Source organism: Rutilus rutilus, assembly GCF_951802725.1.
Source record: "Rutilus rutilus genome assembly, chromosome: 18".
Taxonomy (NCBI): domain Eukaryota; kingdom Metazoa; phylum Chordata; class Actinopteri; order Cypriniformes; family Leuciscidae; genus Rutilus; species Rutilus rutilus.
The window spans coordinates 33,610,741-33,624,991 of record NC_140231.1 but is presented as its reverse complement, the minus strand read 5'-3'; the positions used below and the strand labels follow the sequence as shown (position 1 = coordinate 33,624,991).

Sequence of the window (14,251 nt, the reverse complement as noted above, 5' to 3'; positions counted from 1 at the left end):
TTTCACTTTTGTATTTTGAAAGTAAATGTTTAATAAAAAAAAAAAATAAAAAATTGACAATCCACACAAGCATATAATAGTACATATAGTACTAATATTATGTTGTTTATATATATTACTAATAGTAATATATGTATTAGTACATATAGTTCTAATAAAATGTCGTTTATATATATATAAACGACATTTAAGTAAATAAGTGACTACATGATAAAACAAATACAATCAATTGTATTACTTTTACCCTTTGGTTATTATTTCCTGTATTTTTTACTTTTTTCCCCTCCCAAATTTACTTATTAATGCAGAGTTTGGCCTCCATATTTAATGTCTATCTTGTCAATCACTATTTTTTAATATTTAATAAAAGGACATGACTAAATTAAGATCTGTATGCATGTATATCTGTTTGTCTTGATCTATCTTTTGATTGGTTTCTTTTTTTTTTAATTACACGGAAGTGAAACGCAAAGACACTGGAGCTGTAAGCTGTTTTTAACAGGTATTTCCTGTTGCAACTGGTTCTGCTACAAGCCATATAACACAGTTCTCCTCTTTCACTTCCCCAAACCAACTCATCATCACAATCTGTTCTTACAGGTTTTTTTGTTATTCAGTTTGTCATTATCAATTTAAAAATCTCTATCGGGTCAGAATTTCTAGCCCAATTATTATTTTTATGCTTTATTCAAATATTAGATTCACAAATTGCTTGTCTTTCAAGTTGTAGTCATTGTAGTCTTGAGTTTCTTCCGGGAACGAACACGTCACAATATTCCTCATTATAATAATTAATACGCAGAATAAAGGGGCGGGTCCTGGTTGAGTTAGTTAGTAGTGTGTTAAACTGGCGGTTATGGAAAGGGGCGGGACATTTCCCAAACACGCTTGACCAATCACAACACACTGCTCCAGCCGACCAATCAGAGCACAGTGTGCTTTTCAGGAGGAGGGGCTTCATAGAGACAGGAAGTGAACAGAGCGTTACTGACAGACTGGGAAGAGAGGAGCTGCAACAATGGAGAATATGAGGAAAATAATCAACATTCAAGCTGGAAAACCTGTTCTAGTCGAGCCTGAAAAGATTTTGAACAAGTGTATAATAGGTTTAATAGCAGTGCAGTTGAGCTGCTTTCTGACGCCCTCTAATGGATTAAAACACAGGTGCATCATCATCATCATCATCTCGTTGATTTATTATGCCATATATGAACATTACAGACACAATCATCTTCCAAACCGTCTTCTTATTAGATCTTTAAACATGACGTGTATATATGAATATGGTCTATATAATGGTCAGTAATATATAAGTATGGTCTGAAGCGATGAGAGGGAGTGCTGTGATTTTGTAGTTGGTCTCTTGCAGTGATGTGTGTGTGTGTGTGTGTGTGGTTAAGGACGGCAGCGCTGGATGAAGCGTGGATACAGGCAGACGTCACGGATGTGGTGCCGGTTCAGGAGCCAGGTGAGGAACCGCTCCAGTCCCAGACCGTATCCACCGTGAGGACACGTGCCAAACTTCCTCTGCAACACACACACACAGAATACGTCAATATATTTTAATCATTGTGAACTGGCTGAAATATTCAAGATTCAAGATAACTCATTGTTTTTACGCTATCAATCAATAAATTTGCAAAAAGTTGCATTTGTCATATATTAAAATATTTTATATGCTAGTAAATATTGCTGTTTATTTTGTATTGGTACAATTGTGCATGTAAATGTAAATTAAAATTGTATTTAATATTCTTCCTGCAAACAGGGCTTGATTATTACAGAATTACATTTATTAACTAGTTTTTAGTTTTACATTAAACACTGTGTCCAACAATAGCTATTTGAAAACAAAATTCACTATTTTAAATCATTTCAGGGCAAATACAAAACTATCAAGATGTACACGATCATTCAAAAGTGTACATTAAGGTTTATAACGTTTTCTGCTCACGCTGAGTTTATTTGATCAAAAATACAGTGTAATATTATTATAATGTAAATAATCTGTTTTCCTATGTGAATATATAGTAAAGTGTAATTTATTCCTGTGATCAAAGCTGAATGTTCAGCATCATTACTCCAGTCTTCAGTGTCACATGATCCTTCACAAATCACTCTAATATGATGATTTGATGCTTATAAACATTTATGATCATTATCAATGTTAAAAACAGTTCATATTTTTGTGGAAACCGTGACAGATTTGATTTCTCAGGATCCTTTAATGAATATAAAACAGCTTTTTTCTTTTAAATCGAATCTTTTGTAACATTATAAATATCAGTTCTGATCAATTTAATGCTGAATACAAGTATTCATTTATTTCTCTAATCTTACTACAGTAGTGTGTGTGAAGCACTGGCAGGAGGCTGTTACCTGATCAGTGTACCAGTAGTAGGGTGTGGGGTCGATTCCCTCTCTCTTATACCCGTCCAGGAGCTCCTCAGAGTCCCAGATACGCATGGATCCTCCCACGATCTCCCCGACGTTAGGCATCAGCACATCCACCTGACAACACACACACACACACACACACACACATCAGCCTTTCACAACACTGCTCTCCTGCACACTCATTTACAATGCCTGGCTGGTAGCTCCGCCCACAGTGAAACCCCATTGGTCCACATAACTGCATGTTAAACAGCACATAAGTTTTGATTGGCTGTGAATGCAATGGTTTTGGTGTAGACAGGGAAAATAATGTTACTGGATATGTTTGTTTCGAGGCTGGTTTTGACCAGGGCTGGGTATCGTTCAAACATTTCTGATTTCGATACGATACTTTTTTTCGATACTAATTTTCTGAACAGATAATGTTATAGCAGAGGCTGTAACGTTAATGTGAACAGGGAAACTGTTAATGCAGCCAACCTTAAGAAGAAGAGCACTTAAAGGAACACGCCGACTTTTTGGGACTTTAGCTTATTCACCGTATCCCCCAGAGTTAGATAAGTCCACACACACCCTTCTCATCTCCGTGCGTGCCGTAACTCTGTCTGACGCACCCACCGCTAGCCTAGCTTAGCACAAAGACTGGAGGTAAATGGCTTCAGCTAGCATACTGCTCCCAATAATTGACAAACATTTTCCTATTTACATGTTGTGATGTGTATAGTCACAGTGTGTACAAATAACAAGGTCACATGAGACACAGCCATCTTCTAACCGTATACATACTGGGAACTATATTCTCATAGTAAATAGGAAAATGTTGGCGTTATCGCATACCATTTACTTTCGTTGTTTACCAGTTCTGTCTAACAAAGTATTAGATATGACCGACAGAGATCGTAAACTATTGAAGACGGAGAATGTGAGTGAGCGCTGGTGTTCTCAGCGCCGCCCGTCAAAATAAAAGTCTGGAGCGCCGTCAAAATAAAAGCCCCGTTTCCAACACATCGGCCAATCAGACAAACTTATCGGCCTTGGCAATATATGGGTTGAGCACTACATCTGGGTACTTCTGCCAATAGTTCTAGGAATTATGAAAAGGTTCCTCCGCTGCGAAAGACCCTCTTGATCCCCAGCCCTAGTTATAGCCCTATGGGTTAATGCCAGAGAAGTGTGTGTGATCTGACCGATTCAGTGAGGCGGCGGTCCTCAGGGCAGCGCTGCATGTAGAAGGATTTGATCTCAGCCGGGAATCGACACAGCAAGATCGTCTCGTTGATGGCGTCGGTCATCAGGCGCTCTGGGGCTTCTGGGATATCCTGTGGAAATGACACACAAACGGTGAAACATCATCATAACTCGAGCCTCTCTTCGTAGTTCAGAGCTCTCGGCAATAGCGTACGAGACTCGGCGTAACAAACCTCTCCAAACTCGTAAAACGTCCCATCATCCTTCTTGATGTTGTGCTCCTTTAGCCAATCAATGGCCTCGGTGTAGTTCATCCTCTTGAACGGGCGTTTGGGAGGCTTGAAGTCCTGCAGGAGGAAAATAAAAAGATCATATTATATTTAAGATCAACATTTTACATAGTCATTTGTATTCATTACTTCAATAAGCTCATTGTATCCGAATTAAATAAAAAACAAAACAAATATTAATACATTTTTAGCGAACTGTGATTTTGTATATTATGTACATTTCTGAAATACTTTGACAGTTTCCTCTGACAACAGATCACTCTAAACTGTAATATGGACTCGTGCACTTTCTGTAAAGCTGCTTTGAAATGATGTGTATTGTGAAAAGCGCTATACAAATAAAAGCAAATTTAATTGAATAATAACTATTCAAAAGAATATTCACGTTTCCCAATTTCATGAATTTTACAGGCTTTAAAACACAATCCAGGCCTTTAAAATGGATGTTTCCATGTTTTCCCTGACTGCGAGAACCTCTGTATAATAGCTTCCTGATGTTCAGAGACCCATATAATGGTGTTGTGTGAGGTCAGAGGTCAGGGGTCGTACAGGGTTGAGGTCGTAGAGCAGTTGGGCGGCAGGAGACTTCAGGACTCTGTCGACAACGTCACACACCAGATCCTCCAACCTGTTCAGAAGGTCTTCATAACTCATGAAGGGACACTCAGCCTCGATGTGGGTGTACCTGAGAACACACACACACACACACACACACACACACACACACACACACACACACACACACACACACACACACACGTTTAATGGGGACATTCCATAGGCGTAACGGTTTTTATACTGTACAAACTGTATATTCTCTCCCCTATATTCTTATGCACTTACCCTACCCCTAAACCTACCCATCACACACACACTAACCCTACCCCTAAACCTACCCATCACACACAACCCCTAAACCTACCCATCACACACACACACACACACTAACCCTACCCCTAAACCTACCCATCACACACACACACACACACACACACTCACCCCAACCCTACCCATCACACACACAAACACACACACTAACCCTACCCCTAAACCTACCCATCACACACAACCCCTAAACCTACCCATCACACACACACACACACTAACCCTACCCCTAAACCTACCCATCACACACAACCCCTAAACCTACCCATCACACACACACACACACACACACACACACACACACACACACACACACACACACACTAACCCTACCCCTAAACCTACCCATCACACACACACACACACACACACACACTCACCCCAACCCTACCCATCACTCACACACACACACACACACACACACACACACACACACACACACACACACACACACACACTAACCCGACCCCCAACCCTACCCATCACACACACACACACACACACACACACACACACACACACTAACCCGACCCCTAACCCTACCCATCACACCCACACACACACTAACCCGACCCCTAACCCTACCCATCACACACACACACACACACACACACACACACACACTAACCCGACCCCTAACCCTACCCATCACACACACCCACACACACACTAACCCGACCCCTAACCCTACCCATCACACACACCCACACACACACACACACTAACCCGACCCCTAACCCTTCCCATCACACACACACACACACACACACACACACACACACACACACACACACACACACACACACACACACACACACACACACTAACCCGACCCCTAACCCTACCCATCACACACACACACACACTCTAACCCGACCCCTAAACCTACCCATCACACACGCACACACACACACACACACACACACACACTAACCCGACCCCTAAACCTACCCATCACACATCACTTTGCATTTTTACATTTTCAAAAAAACAATAACTTAGTCTGATTTATAAGCTTTTCAATAAAGGCCTTCTGAAGCAAAGCGATGCGTTTGTGTAAGAAAATTCTTCTTTTTTTATTTACCTTTATTAACCCCCCAGAGCCGGTTCGAGCACTGTTATCACGGATGGATAGGGTTTGACTGACTAGATCCATTGACTCCAATTATAAAGCTTGGAAGAGCCAGGACATTTTTTTATATAACTCTGATTGTATTCTTCTGAAAGAAGAATGTCATATACACCTAGGAGGACTTCAGGGTGAGTAAATCATGGGCTGATTTTCATGTTCGGGTGAACTATCCCTTTAAGAACAATTGTTTCAAAAGATGCTGATTGCGCTCGCTTGCGCCCTCTAGTGGGCATATGACAATACAGTACTTTTTCCCTCTAACATTAAGTATTGCCTTTAGAATTTGAATATAATTCGAATTTTGCTAATATTAAAGAAAGAAATTCAAATTTAGCTTTTCAGCCATTTTGACAGCCCTAACACACTCACACTTCTCTCTCACACACACACACACACACACAGACTCTTGTACATCTATCTTTATGAGGACATTCATTGACACAATGCAATCTCTAGCCGCTTACCCTAACCTTACACATCACAACTAAGTGCCTAACCCGACCCCTGACCTCATTATAACCTTATCCCTAAAACCAAGTGTTGACCCTCAAACAGGCCTTTAAAGGCTCTCAGAAAGTAAGGACCGGCCAACATGTCCTTTACTCTCTTTGTCCTCACTCCACTGGTCTAAAACTCAAACTGGTCCTCAGAAAGATAGTTGTACAAATACACACACTCTCTCTCTCTCTCTCACACACACTCACTCACTCGGACAGGTGTCTGCGGGTACGCGACTGCTCGGCGCGGTAGGACTGTGCGATGCAGAAAGTGTCTCCCAGCGCAGGGATGCAGGTCTCCAGGTAGAGCTGAGACGACTGCGTCAGGTACGCGTTCTCGCCGAAGTAGTTGAGACTGAAGAGGGTGGAGCCGCCCTCCACCTGCGTCTGCACCAGAGTGGGCGGAGTTATCTGAGGAACACAACACAAACCTTTACCTCAAGACCTCTTAAAGGGATAGTTCACCCAAAAATGAAAATTAGCCCAGTGTATTGTATTCGTCTGAAAGAAGAACGTCAGATACCCCTAGGATGGCTTCAGGGTGAGTAAACCATGGGCTAATTTTAATTTTTAAGGAGTGTGTGCTTAATGTGTGTGTGTGCTTCAGGAATGACCTCGCAGTAACCCCGGCTGAAGAAGTGATCCCGGAAACACTGAGTCACGGTGGATCGGACTTTCAGGATCTTGGAGACGTTTTCCCCGCGGATCATCATGTGCCGGTTGTTCAGCTGCACGTCCACGTCAGACTCCTCGTTCAGCAGGTTATCAGCACCACCCGCCGGAGCCAGACCAACCAGCTCCCAGAAATCACAGTGCAGCTCATGGCCACCCGGAGCCTCGCAAAACAAAACAACACAAGACCATTAACTGCATGGAGAAAAACACACAACTCTTTTTGTGTTTCAGAAATCAAACAGGCATGGAAAAGACTTTAAGGGTCATGAAACCCCCTGTTCTGCACGCAGACTCATGAATAATTAAGCAAGGCGGCTTCTCGTTGGATAAGGACACACCGTCTCATGAATAATTAAGCTCGGAGTCTTCTCGTTGGATAAGAAACACATTCTCATGAATAATTAAGCCAGGTGTCTTCTCATTGGATAAGGCCATTCAGTCTCATGAATAATTAAGCGAGGTGTCTTCTCATTGGATAAGGCCATTCAGTCTCATGAATAATTAAGCTAGGCATCTTCTCATTGGATAAAGACACACCGTCTCATGAATAATTATGCCAGGTGTCTTCTCATTGGATAAGGACAGACCATCTCATGAATAATTATGCCAGGTGTCTTCTCATTGGATAAAGACAGACCATCTCATGAATAATTAAGTGAGGTGTCTTCTCATTGGATAAGGACGCGCAGTCTAATGTATAATTATGAGACAGCGATGAGTCAGTCATTGATGTACTTCAGTACAAGAAAACTGTCGCAAAAAAAGACAATTTACTAGTTTTCTCCTACAATTAAAACTAACAGATGGTTACATTCAACACACATAAAAATCGAAGTAAATTTAGTTTAGGGTTTCATGACATTTCAAGGGCGATTCAACTTTCCTTTTAATGACCTGTCCCTTTATATATAGGTAATCACTATCATTACTACATTAAAATCATATTACCTGTTTGCCCTCAGGAACAGGTTTGACGGTTCCATACAGAGCGACGGTGCTCTCCGTAGACAACATCAGTCCATTATAACACTGACACTGAACACAGGAAACACAAAATCCATCATCTCAACTACACCTTCCACTGCATTTCACTTCTTACATTCAATATCGTTCAGAGCTAACACAAGTTCAAGATATGGAGATATGCAAATCATCATATTAGAACGATTTCTGAAGGATCATGTGACACTGAAGACTGGAGTAATGAATAATAAATTACACTTTACACTATTTTTACTGTATTTTTGATCAAATAAATGCAGCCTTGGTGAGCAGAAGAGACAGATCAGTGGTAAGATCCCTGATAACTAAAAGGGTAGATAGGACTAGGACTAATTTACCTATTACAATAGTGTAAAATATCAACAAACACACACAGTACCAGTTTATCCGTGAGAACACACTGCAGGAAACCGGTTCCGTCGCGCAGCACAATAAACAGAAGGTTCTTTCCTGAGAAATAAATGTATATTGTTTTATATGTATATTGTATTAAATGTTGATTAATTATAGATGAACAAACACAGAAAATCTGCTCACCTTGTCTGCGCAAGCGATGGACCCAGCCGAACACCTTCACCCTCTGCTCTCTGAACGGCTCCAGTTTATCAATCTTCACCTGAGCGGCACAGAAAATAAAACTGAAAAACTTCATAAAGCAGACTTGAACATTAATAATGGGATTTGAAATGTATTCATGTAATACATCAACGGATCCGATGAAGCTCAACCCTTAAAAAGAGATTTCAATCTCATTAAAAGTGGCGGTGAATACCATAAATAATCAATTTATAAGGAAAATATTAGTGGGTTAAACCTTTAAGATGAAAATCAGAATTGCAAGATTATTACAAATTTTTTTGATGTAAACTTGCAATTGTTTATTATTTATATCCATTACTGCCCCTAAACCACCTACCCATCCTCATATTGTAACTCGGTGCTATTATATAATCAATATTATATTCTGTACGTAAATCAGAAAGTACTCACGGTTTTGGGTTCAGGAAGGCTGGGGTCGTTCTTGATGGTGATCTTTTTAGCTTCTTCCAGATTCTTCTCTCTGCGTTCAGCATCTTCAGTCTGTCAATCATGAGGTCAAAAGATGATCGATAAAGGAGTTACTACAAGTCTATAGAGGACAGGGGAAAATCACAGAACGTTCCAGGTACCTCCTTCTGGTCTTTGCTCTCGCTCTTCATTTGCTCTCGATTGAAGAGCTTCTTCGTGTTCTTCATCTGAGTCTTAGAGATGACGGCCCAGCGCTGACAACACAAACACACCATAATGTTCAACTATCCAGAGGTCATACGCTGCAGGTAAAATGCTATTCCTATCAAACTTTGCCAAGTTATTATGAATCACCTTAAAACACGCCCTTATGCAAAATATGCATGCTAATATGCATCTATTAATTAAATATGCACTAATTTTGCATGCACCATGAAAAATAAAAAAAAAGATGCACATTTGTGACAATTTTATGTTAAAAGTTTTTTTTTTTCAAAACAGATACATCTAATATAACTTTTCCTTACTTCAAAAATTTCAAAACATTATCTATTAGGGATGCACCGATATGAACATTTTGGAAAATACAGATAACCGATAATTCTTTATATTTGAAAGCCGATAACTGATCATTCTTTATATTTGAAAGTTGATAAACAATAATTATTTAAATTTGAAAGTCAATAGCCGATAATTCTTTATATTTGAAAGCCGATAACCAATAATTATTTATATTTGAAAGCCGATAACCGATGATTATTTATATTTGAAAGTCAATAGCCGGTAATTATTTATATTTGAAAGCCGATAACCGATGATTATTTATATTTGAAAGCCGATAACCGATGATTATTTATATCTGAAAGCCGATAACCGATGATTATTTATATTTGAAAGCCGATAACCGATGATTATTTATATCTGAAAGCCGATAACCGATGATTATTTATATTTGAAAGTCGATAACCGATAATTATTTATATTTGAAAGTCAATAGCCGGTAATTATTTATATTTGAAAGCCGATAACCGATGATTATTTATATTTGAAAGCCGATAACCGATGATTATTTATATTTGAAAGCCGATAACCGATAATTATTTATATTTGAAAGCCGATAACCGATAATTATTTATATCTGAAAGCCGATAACCGATGATTATTTATATTTGAAAGTCAATAGCCGGTAATTATTTATATTTGAAAGCCGATAACCGATGATTATTTATATTTGAAAGCCGATAACCGATGATTATTTATATTTGAAAGCCGATAACCGATGATTATTTATATTTGAAAGTCAATAGCCGGTAATTATTTATATTTGAAAGCCGATAACCGATGATTATTTATATTTGAAAGCCGATAACCGATGATTATTTATATTTGAAAGCCGATAACCGATAATTATTTATATTTGAAAGCCGATAACCGATAATTATTTATATCTGAAAGCCGATAACCGATGATTATTTATATTTGAAAGTCAATAGCCGGTAATTATTTATATTTGAAAGCCGATAACCGATGATTATTTATATTTGAAAGCCGATAACCGATGATTATTTATATCTGAAAGCCGATAACCGATGATTATTTATATTTGAAAGCCGATAACCGATGATTATTTATATTTGAAAGCCGATAACCAATGATTATTTATATTTGAAAGCCGATAACCGATGATTATTTATATTTGAAAGCCGATAACCGATGATTATTTATATTTGAAAGCCGATAACCGATAATTATTTATATTTGAAAGCCGATAACCGATAATTATTTATATTTGAAAGTCAATAGCCGGTAATTATTTATATTTGAAAGTCGATAACCAATGATTATTTATATTTGAAAGCCGATAACCGATAATTATTTATATTTGAAAGTCGATAACCGATAATTATTTATATTTGAAAGTCGATAACCAATGATTATCTATATTTGAAAGCCGATAACCAATGATTATTTATATTTGAAAGCCGATAACAGATAATTATTTATATTTGAAAGTCGATAACCAATGATTATTTATATTTGAAAGTCGATAACCAATGATTATTTATATTTGAAAGTTGATAACACTTAATATTTGAAAGTCGATAACCAATATATCGGCCGATAAATCTAAATCCAAATTTTATATAATTTTTGAGAGCCTGATTACAAAAACTAAAGTCTCACCATTAAAAGCCACGTCTAAAGCACACAATTATAATGTTCTGATTATTATTTTATGTAGCCGTTTTGACAGATTGCCCTGCACATGTTGCACTTTACTGTATTTTCCTTTTTTGAAGTGATTCCAATCATATTTCAAGCAATTCAAAAACATCATGATGCATCTGAAGTGTCTCAGCTGAAGGAAAAATACATTATTTATCGGCCCAATAATGATAACATAATTTTTTTTAATATATCGGCCGATGCCGATATGGTGGCCGATATATTGTGCATCCCTACTATCTATAGACTGGGAAAATTATTTTCTTTACTCGTGTCTGCTCACATTGTGTATCAGCAAGTAAATACTAAATAAACCCTTTATAAAATGCATGTTTAGTGGTGGAAGCTGAAATTTCTGAAAGAAAAACAGCTATTAAATTGAGCCAATGTGAAATCATATATAATGCATACAAAAAAAAAAAAGTTATAGTTTTTTCAAATTATATTTTTGAACATTAAATTCTATATGATCTTCTTTTTGTCAATAAAGGTATCATATTTTTTTTTTCTAAAGCAATTTTGTACTAATTTACGCTGGGCAGAGTGTATGTGCATGTCAGGAACCAATCTTTGAATGAATAGATTTACACGTTTATTCTTGTAACGGTTAGTTAGTCATAAGGTTTACACACCTCTCCTTCCTTCTGTGAATCCACATAGATCACTGGGAACGGCTCTTTTCCCGCAAACAACAGTGCCTGAGAACATTTAGGAAATATAAAGGATAAAGTATGAAATGAAATACAGAAAATGACCAGAATCATATTTCATGAGAAGATGGTCCCGTATGACTAGGCGGAGTGGATTATCATCAGGCACCTTGAGTGGCGTTTTAAAGGGCTTCTGCTCGGATCCCTCTCCATCCACATCACTGCCCTGTTTATCAGACACGTACAGTTCTTCTGCAGGAGGAAACAACAGCAGATTTAACATTCCACCAGTTTACAAGAGCAGGAAACGGCTCAGGTCCTTACGGCAGTATGTCGACACTCTCAAGCTATTTATTTGGAATTGATTCCTTTTAAAAACATCAGGAAGCCTAAATAAAAAAAGTAGAAGTTGGTCTGGGAAAATTATGGCCTGTTTAAGAAAAACAAGTGCAAATGCATGTTTTATGTTGTTGGTATTTTAGGTTATTGCATTCATATTTATGTTATAACAAATAGTTGTATTATTATTTAAATCACAATATTTCAGTATATGAAGAGTTCAGATGTAAAAGCCTCTAAGTACCATCTGAAATTTTCTTCTAGAATGATCATTTTTATCAAGCTTGTATATTTAAGTTCAGTAATTTCACTTAAATGGCAATGAAAATGACCTATTAATTGATAAACAAATATTGATAAACATTTTTATTTAATTGTGCTCGTATGTGCTTTTGTAATACATTTCTTATTAATGGCCAGCATGTTATGTAGATGTACATTTCTTTAAAGTCTAATGTCTTTTTTTTGTAAAAATGTATATTAATTTGAAAAATCACAAACCAATTTAATAAATAATAATAGGTATCGTTAAAATTGTAACAAAAAGTAGAGAAAAAGGTATAGAATTGTAAAACGTTTGGTATCGCCCATCCCTAGCATTAGGATTAAAAGTAGAGATCGACCGATAATCGGTTTTACCAATATTTTCCCCGATATTTAAGCATTTTCCCATAACCGGGTATCGGTTTCGTAATATCAGATTCACCAATAAATGGCACCATCTTGAGAATTATGCGCAAGACTGGTCAAAGATAAAATAACATTTTGCCTTTTGTTATTAATATTACTGCTGTTGTTATAAATGAAAATATGTAAATGTAGTAGCAATGCTTTTTTTATTTATTCAGGCAGTTTAGAATGTTTATGCTTCTTAAAAAATATCTTAGAATTATTTTTTACATGCTTTATTTGTTACCGGTTATTTAAAAATGCACTTCAGTGACAGTGCACTTTACTTATTTTGATTTGCATGCAAGTGAAATTACAGAAATTACCATAATGAAAAAAAAGTGTTAAATCAATCAGTTTGTTCAGGGCTGTTGGTTTAATTGTCAAAAACAGAAATAAAACAATAAATAAATATTGTTTATCGGGCACATGAACATGCAAATCGGTTATAAAATAATCAATATCGGCCATCACTATTTAAAAACTATTATTTTGCTTAGTCATGATTCACTCAATTAATCAACATTTGAGAGTTTATTTACCAAAATCTGAAGCATTTATATTTAAAGTAGTCCACATGTTAGATCTATTTCTAGTGCACATGTTAGATTTGACAGATCTTGTCAGTTTATGTTCATGCATCATGTTCTGATAAGACCATGTATATACATATACATACATATACATATATATACATACATACATATATATATATATATATATATATATATATATATGAAAAGTTCAGATGCAAAAGCCTCTAAGTGCCATATGAAATTTTCTTCTAGAATGATCATTTTTATCAAGCTCGTATATTTAAGTTCAGTAATTTCACTTAAATGACAATTAATAGGTCATTTTCATTGTCATTTAAGTGAAATTAATGAACTTAAATATACGAGCTTGATAAAAATGATCATTCTAGAAGAAAATTTCATATGGCACTTAGAGGCTTTTGCATCTGAACTCTTCATATATAGTTGTGTACTGCAGTATATATAGAGTACAGTGCAGTAGAGCATGATCTGACGCAACACTGCAGACAATATGCGTCATCTTCATCACCACCATCATCATCATCATCAAACTCACTGATCGACATCTGAGCGACGCGCTCGCCCGCCATGTTCTGCTCTCTGGGCCTCAGATGAGTTGAGTCCGGCTCGGTTCGGGATGATTTCGGGTAAACGCACCGGAAATCAGTTCGTCCGTCTGTCACAGCACGCTGGGCACACGAGCTGATGGCTGGAGACTCGTGCGCATGCGCGAAACATCAACCCTGTCGTTTCAGCT

General features: G+C 37.3%; 2 protein-coding genes across 2 annotated transcripts in view; one reads left to right on the top strand and one right to left on the bottom strand.

The window, feature by feature from the left end:
- The window catches only part of onecut2 (one cut homeobox 2), a 70,208-nt gene that overhangs the window by 55,135 nt on the left and 822 nt on the right, over positions 1–14,251 (top strand). The window lies entirely within an intron of this gene.
- nars1 (asparaginyl-tRNA synthetase 1) lies at positions 1,173–14,242 on the bottom strand. Its single transcript, XM_084387640.1, has 15 exons — positions 14,051–14,242; positions 12,120–12,202; positions 11,933–11,998; positions 9,236–9,328; positions 9,057–9,146; positions 8,604–8,682; positions 8,446–8,516; positions 8,013–8,099; positions 7,004–7,225; positions 6,601–6,800; positions 4,425–4,560; positions 3,819–3,932; positions 3,585–3,716; positions 2,380–2,511; positions 1,173–1,527 (listed from the first exon to the last, which is right to left on the bottom strand). Exons 1-15 carry the CDS (start codon positions 14,082–14,084, stop codon positions 1,396–1,398), a joined length of 1,671 nt encoding a protein of 556 aa, XP_084243766.1. The 5' UTR covers positions 14,085–14,242; the 3' UTR covers positions 1,173–1,395.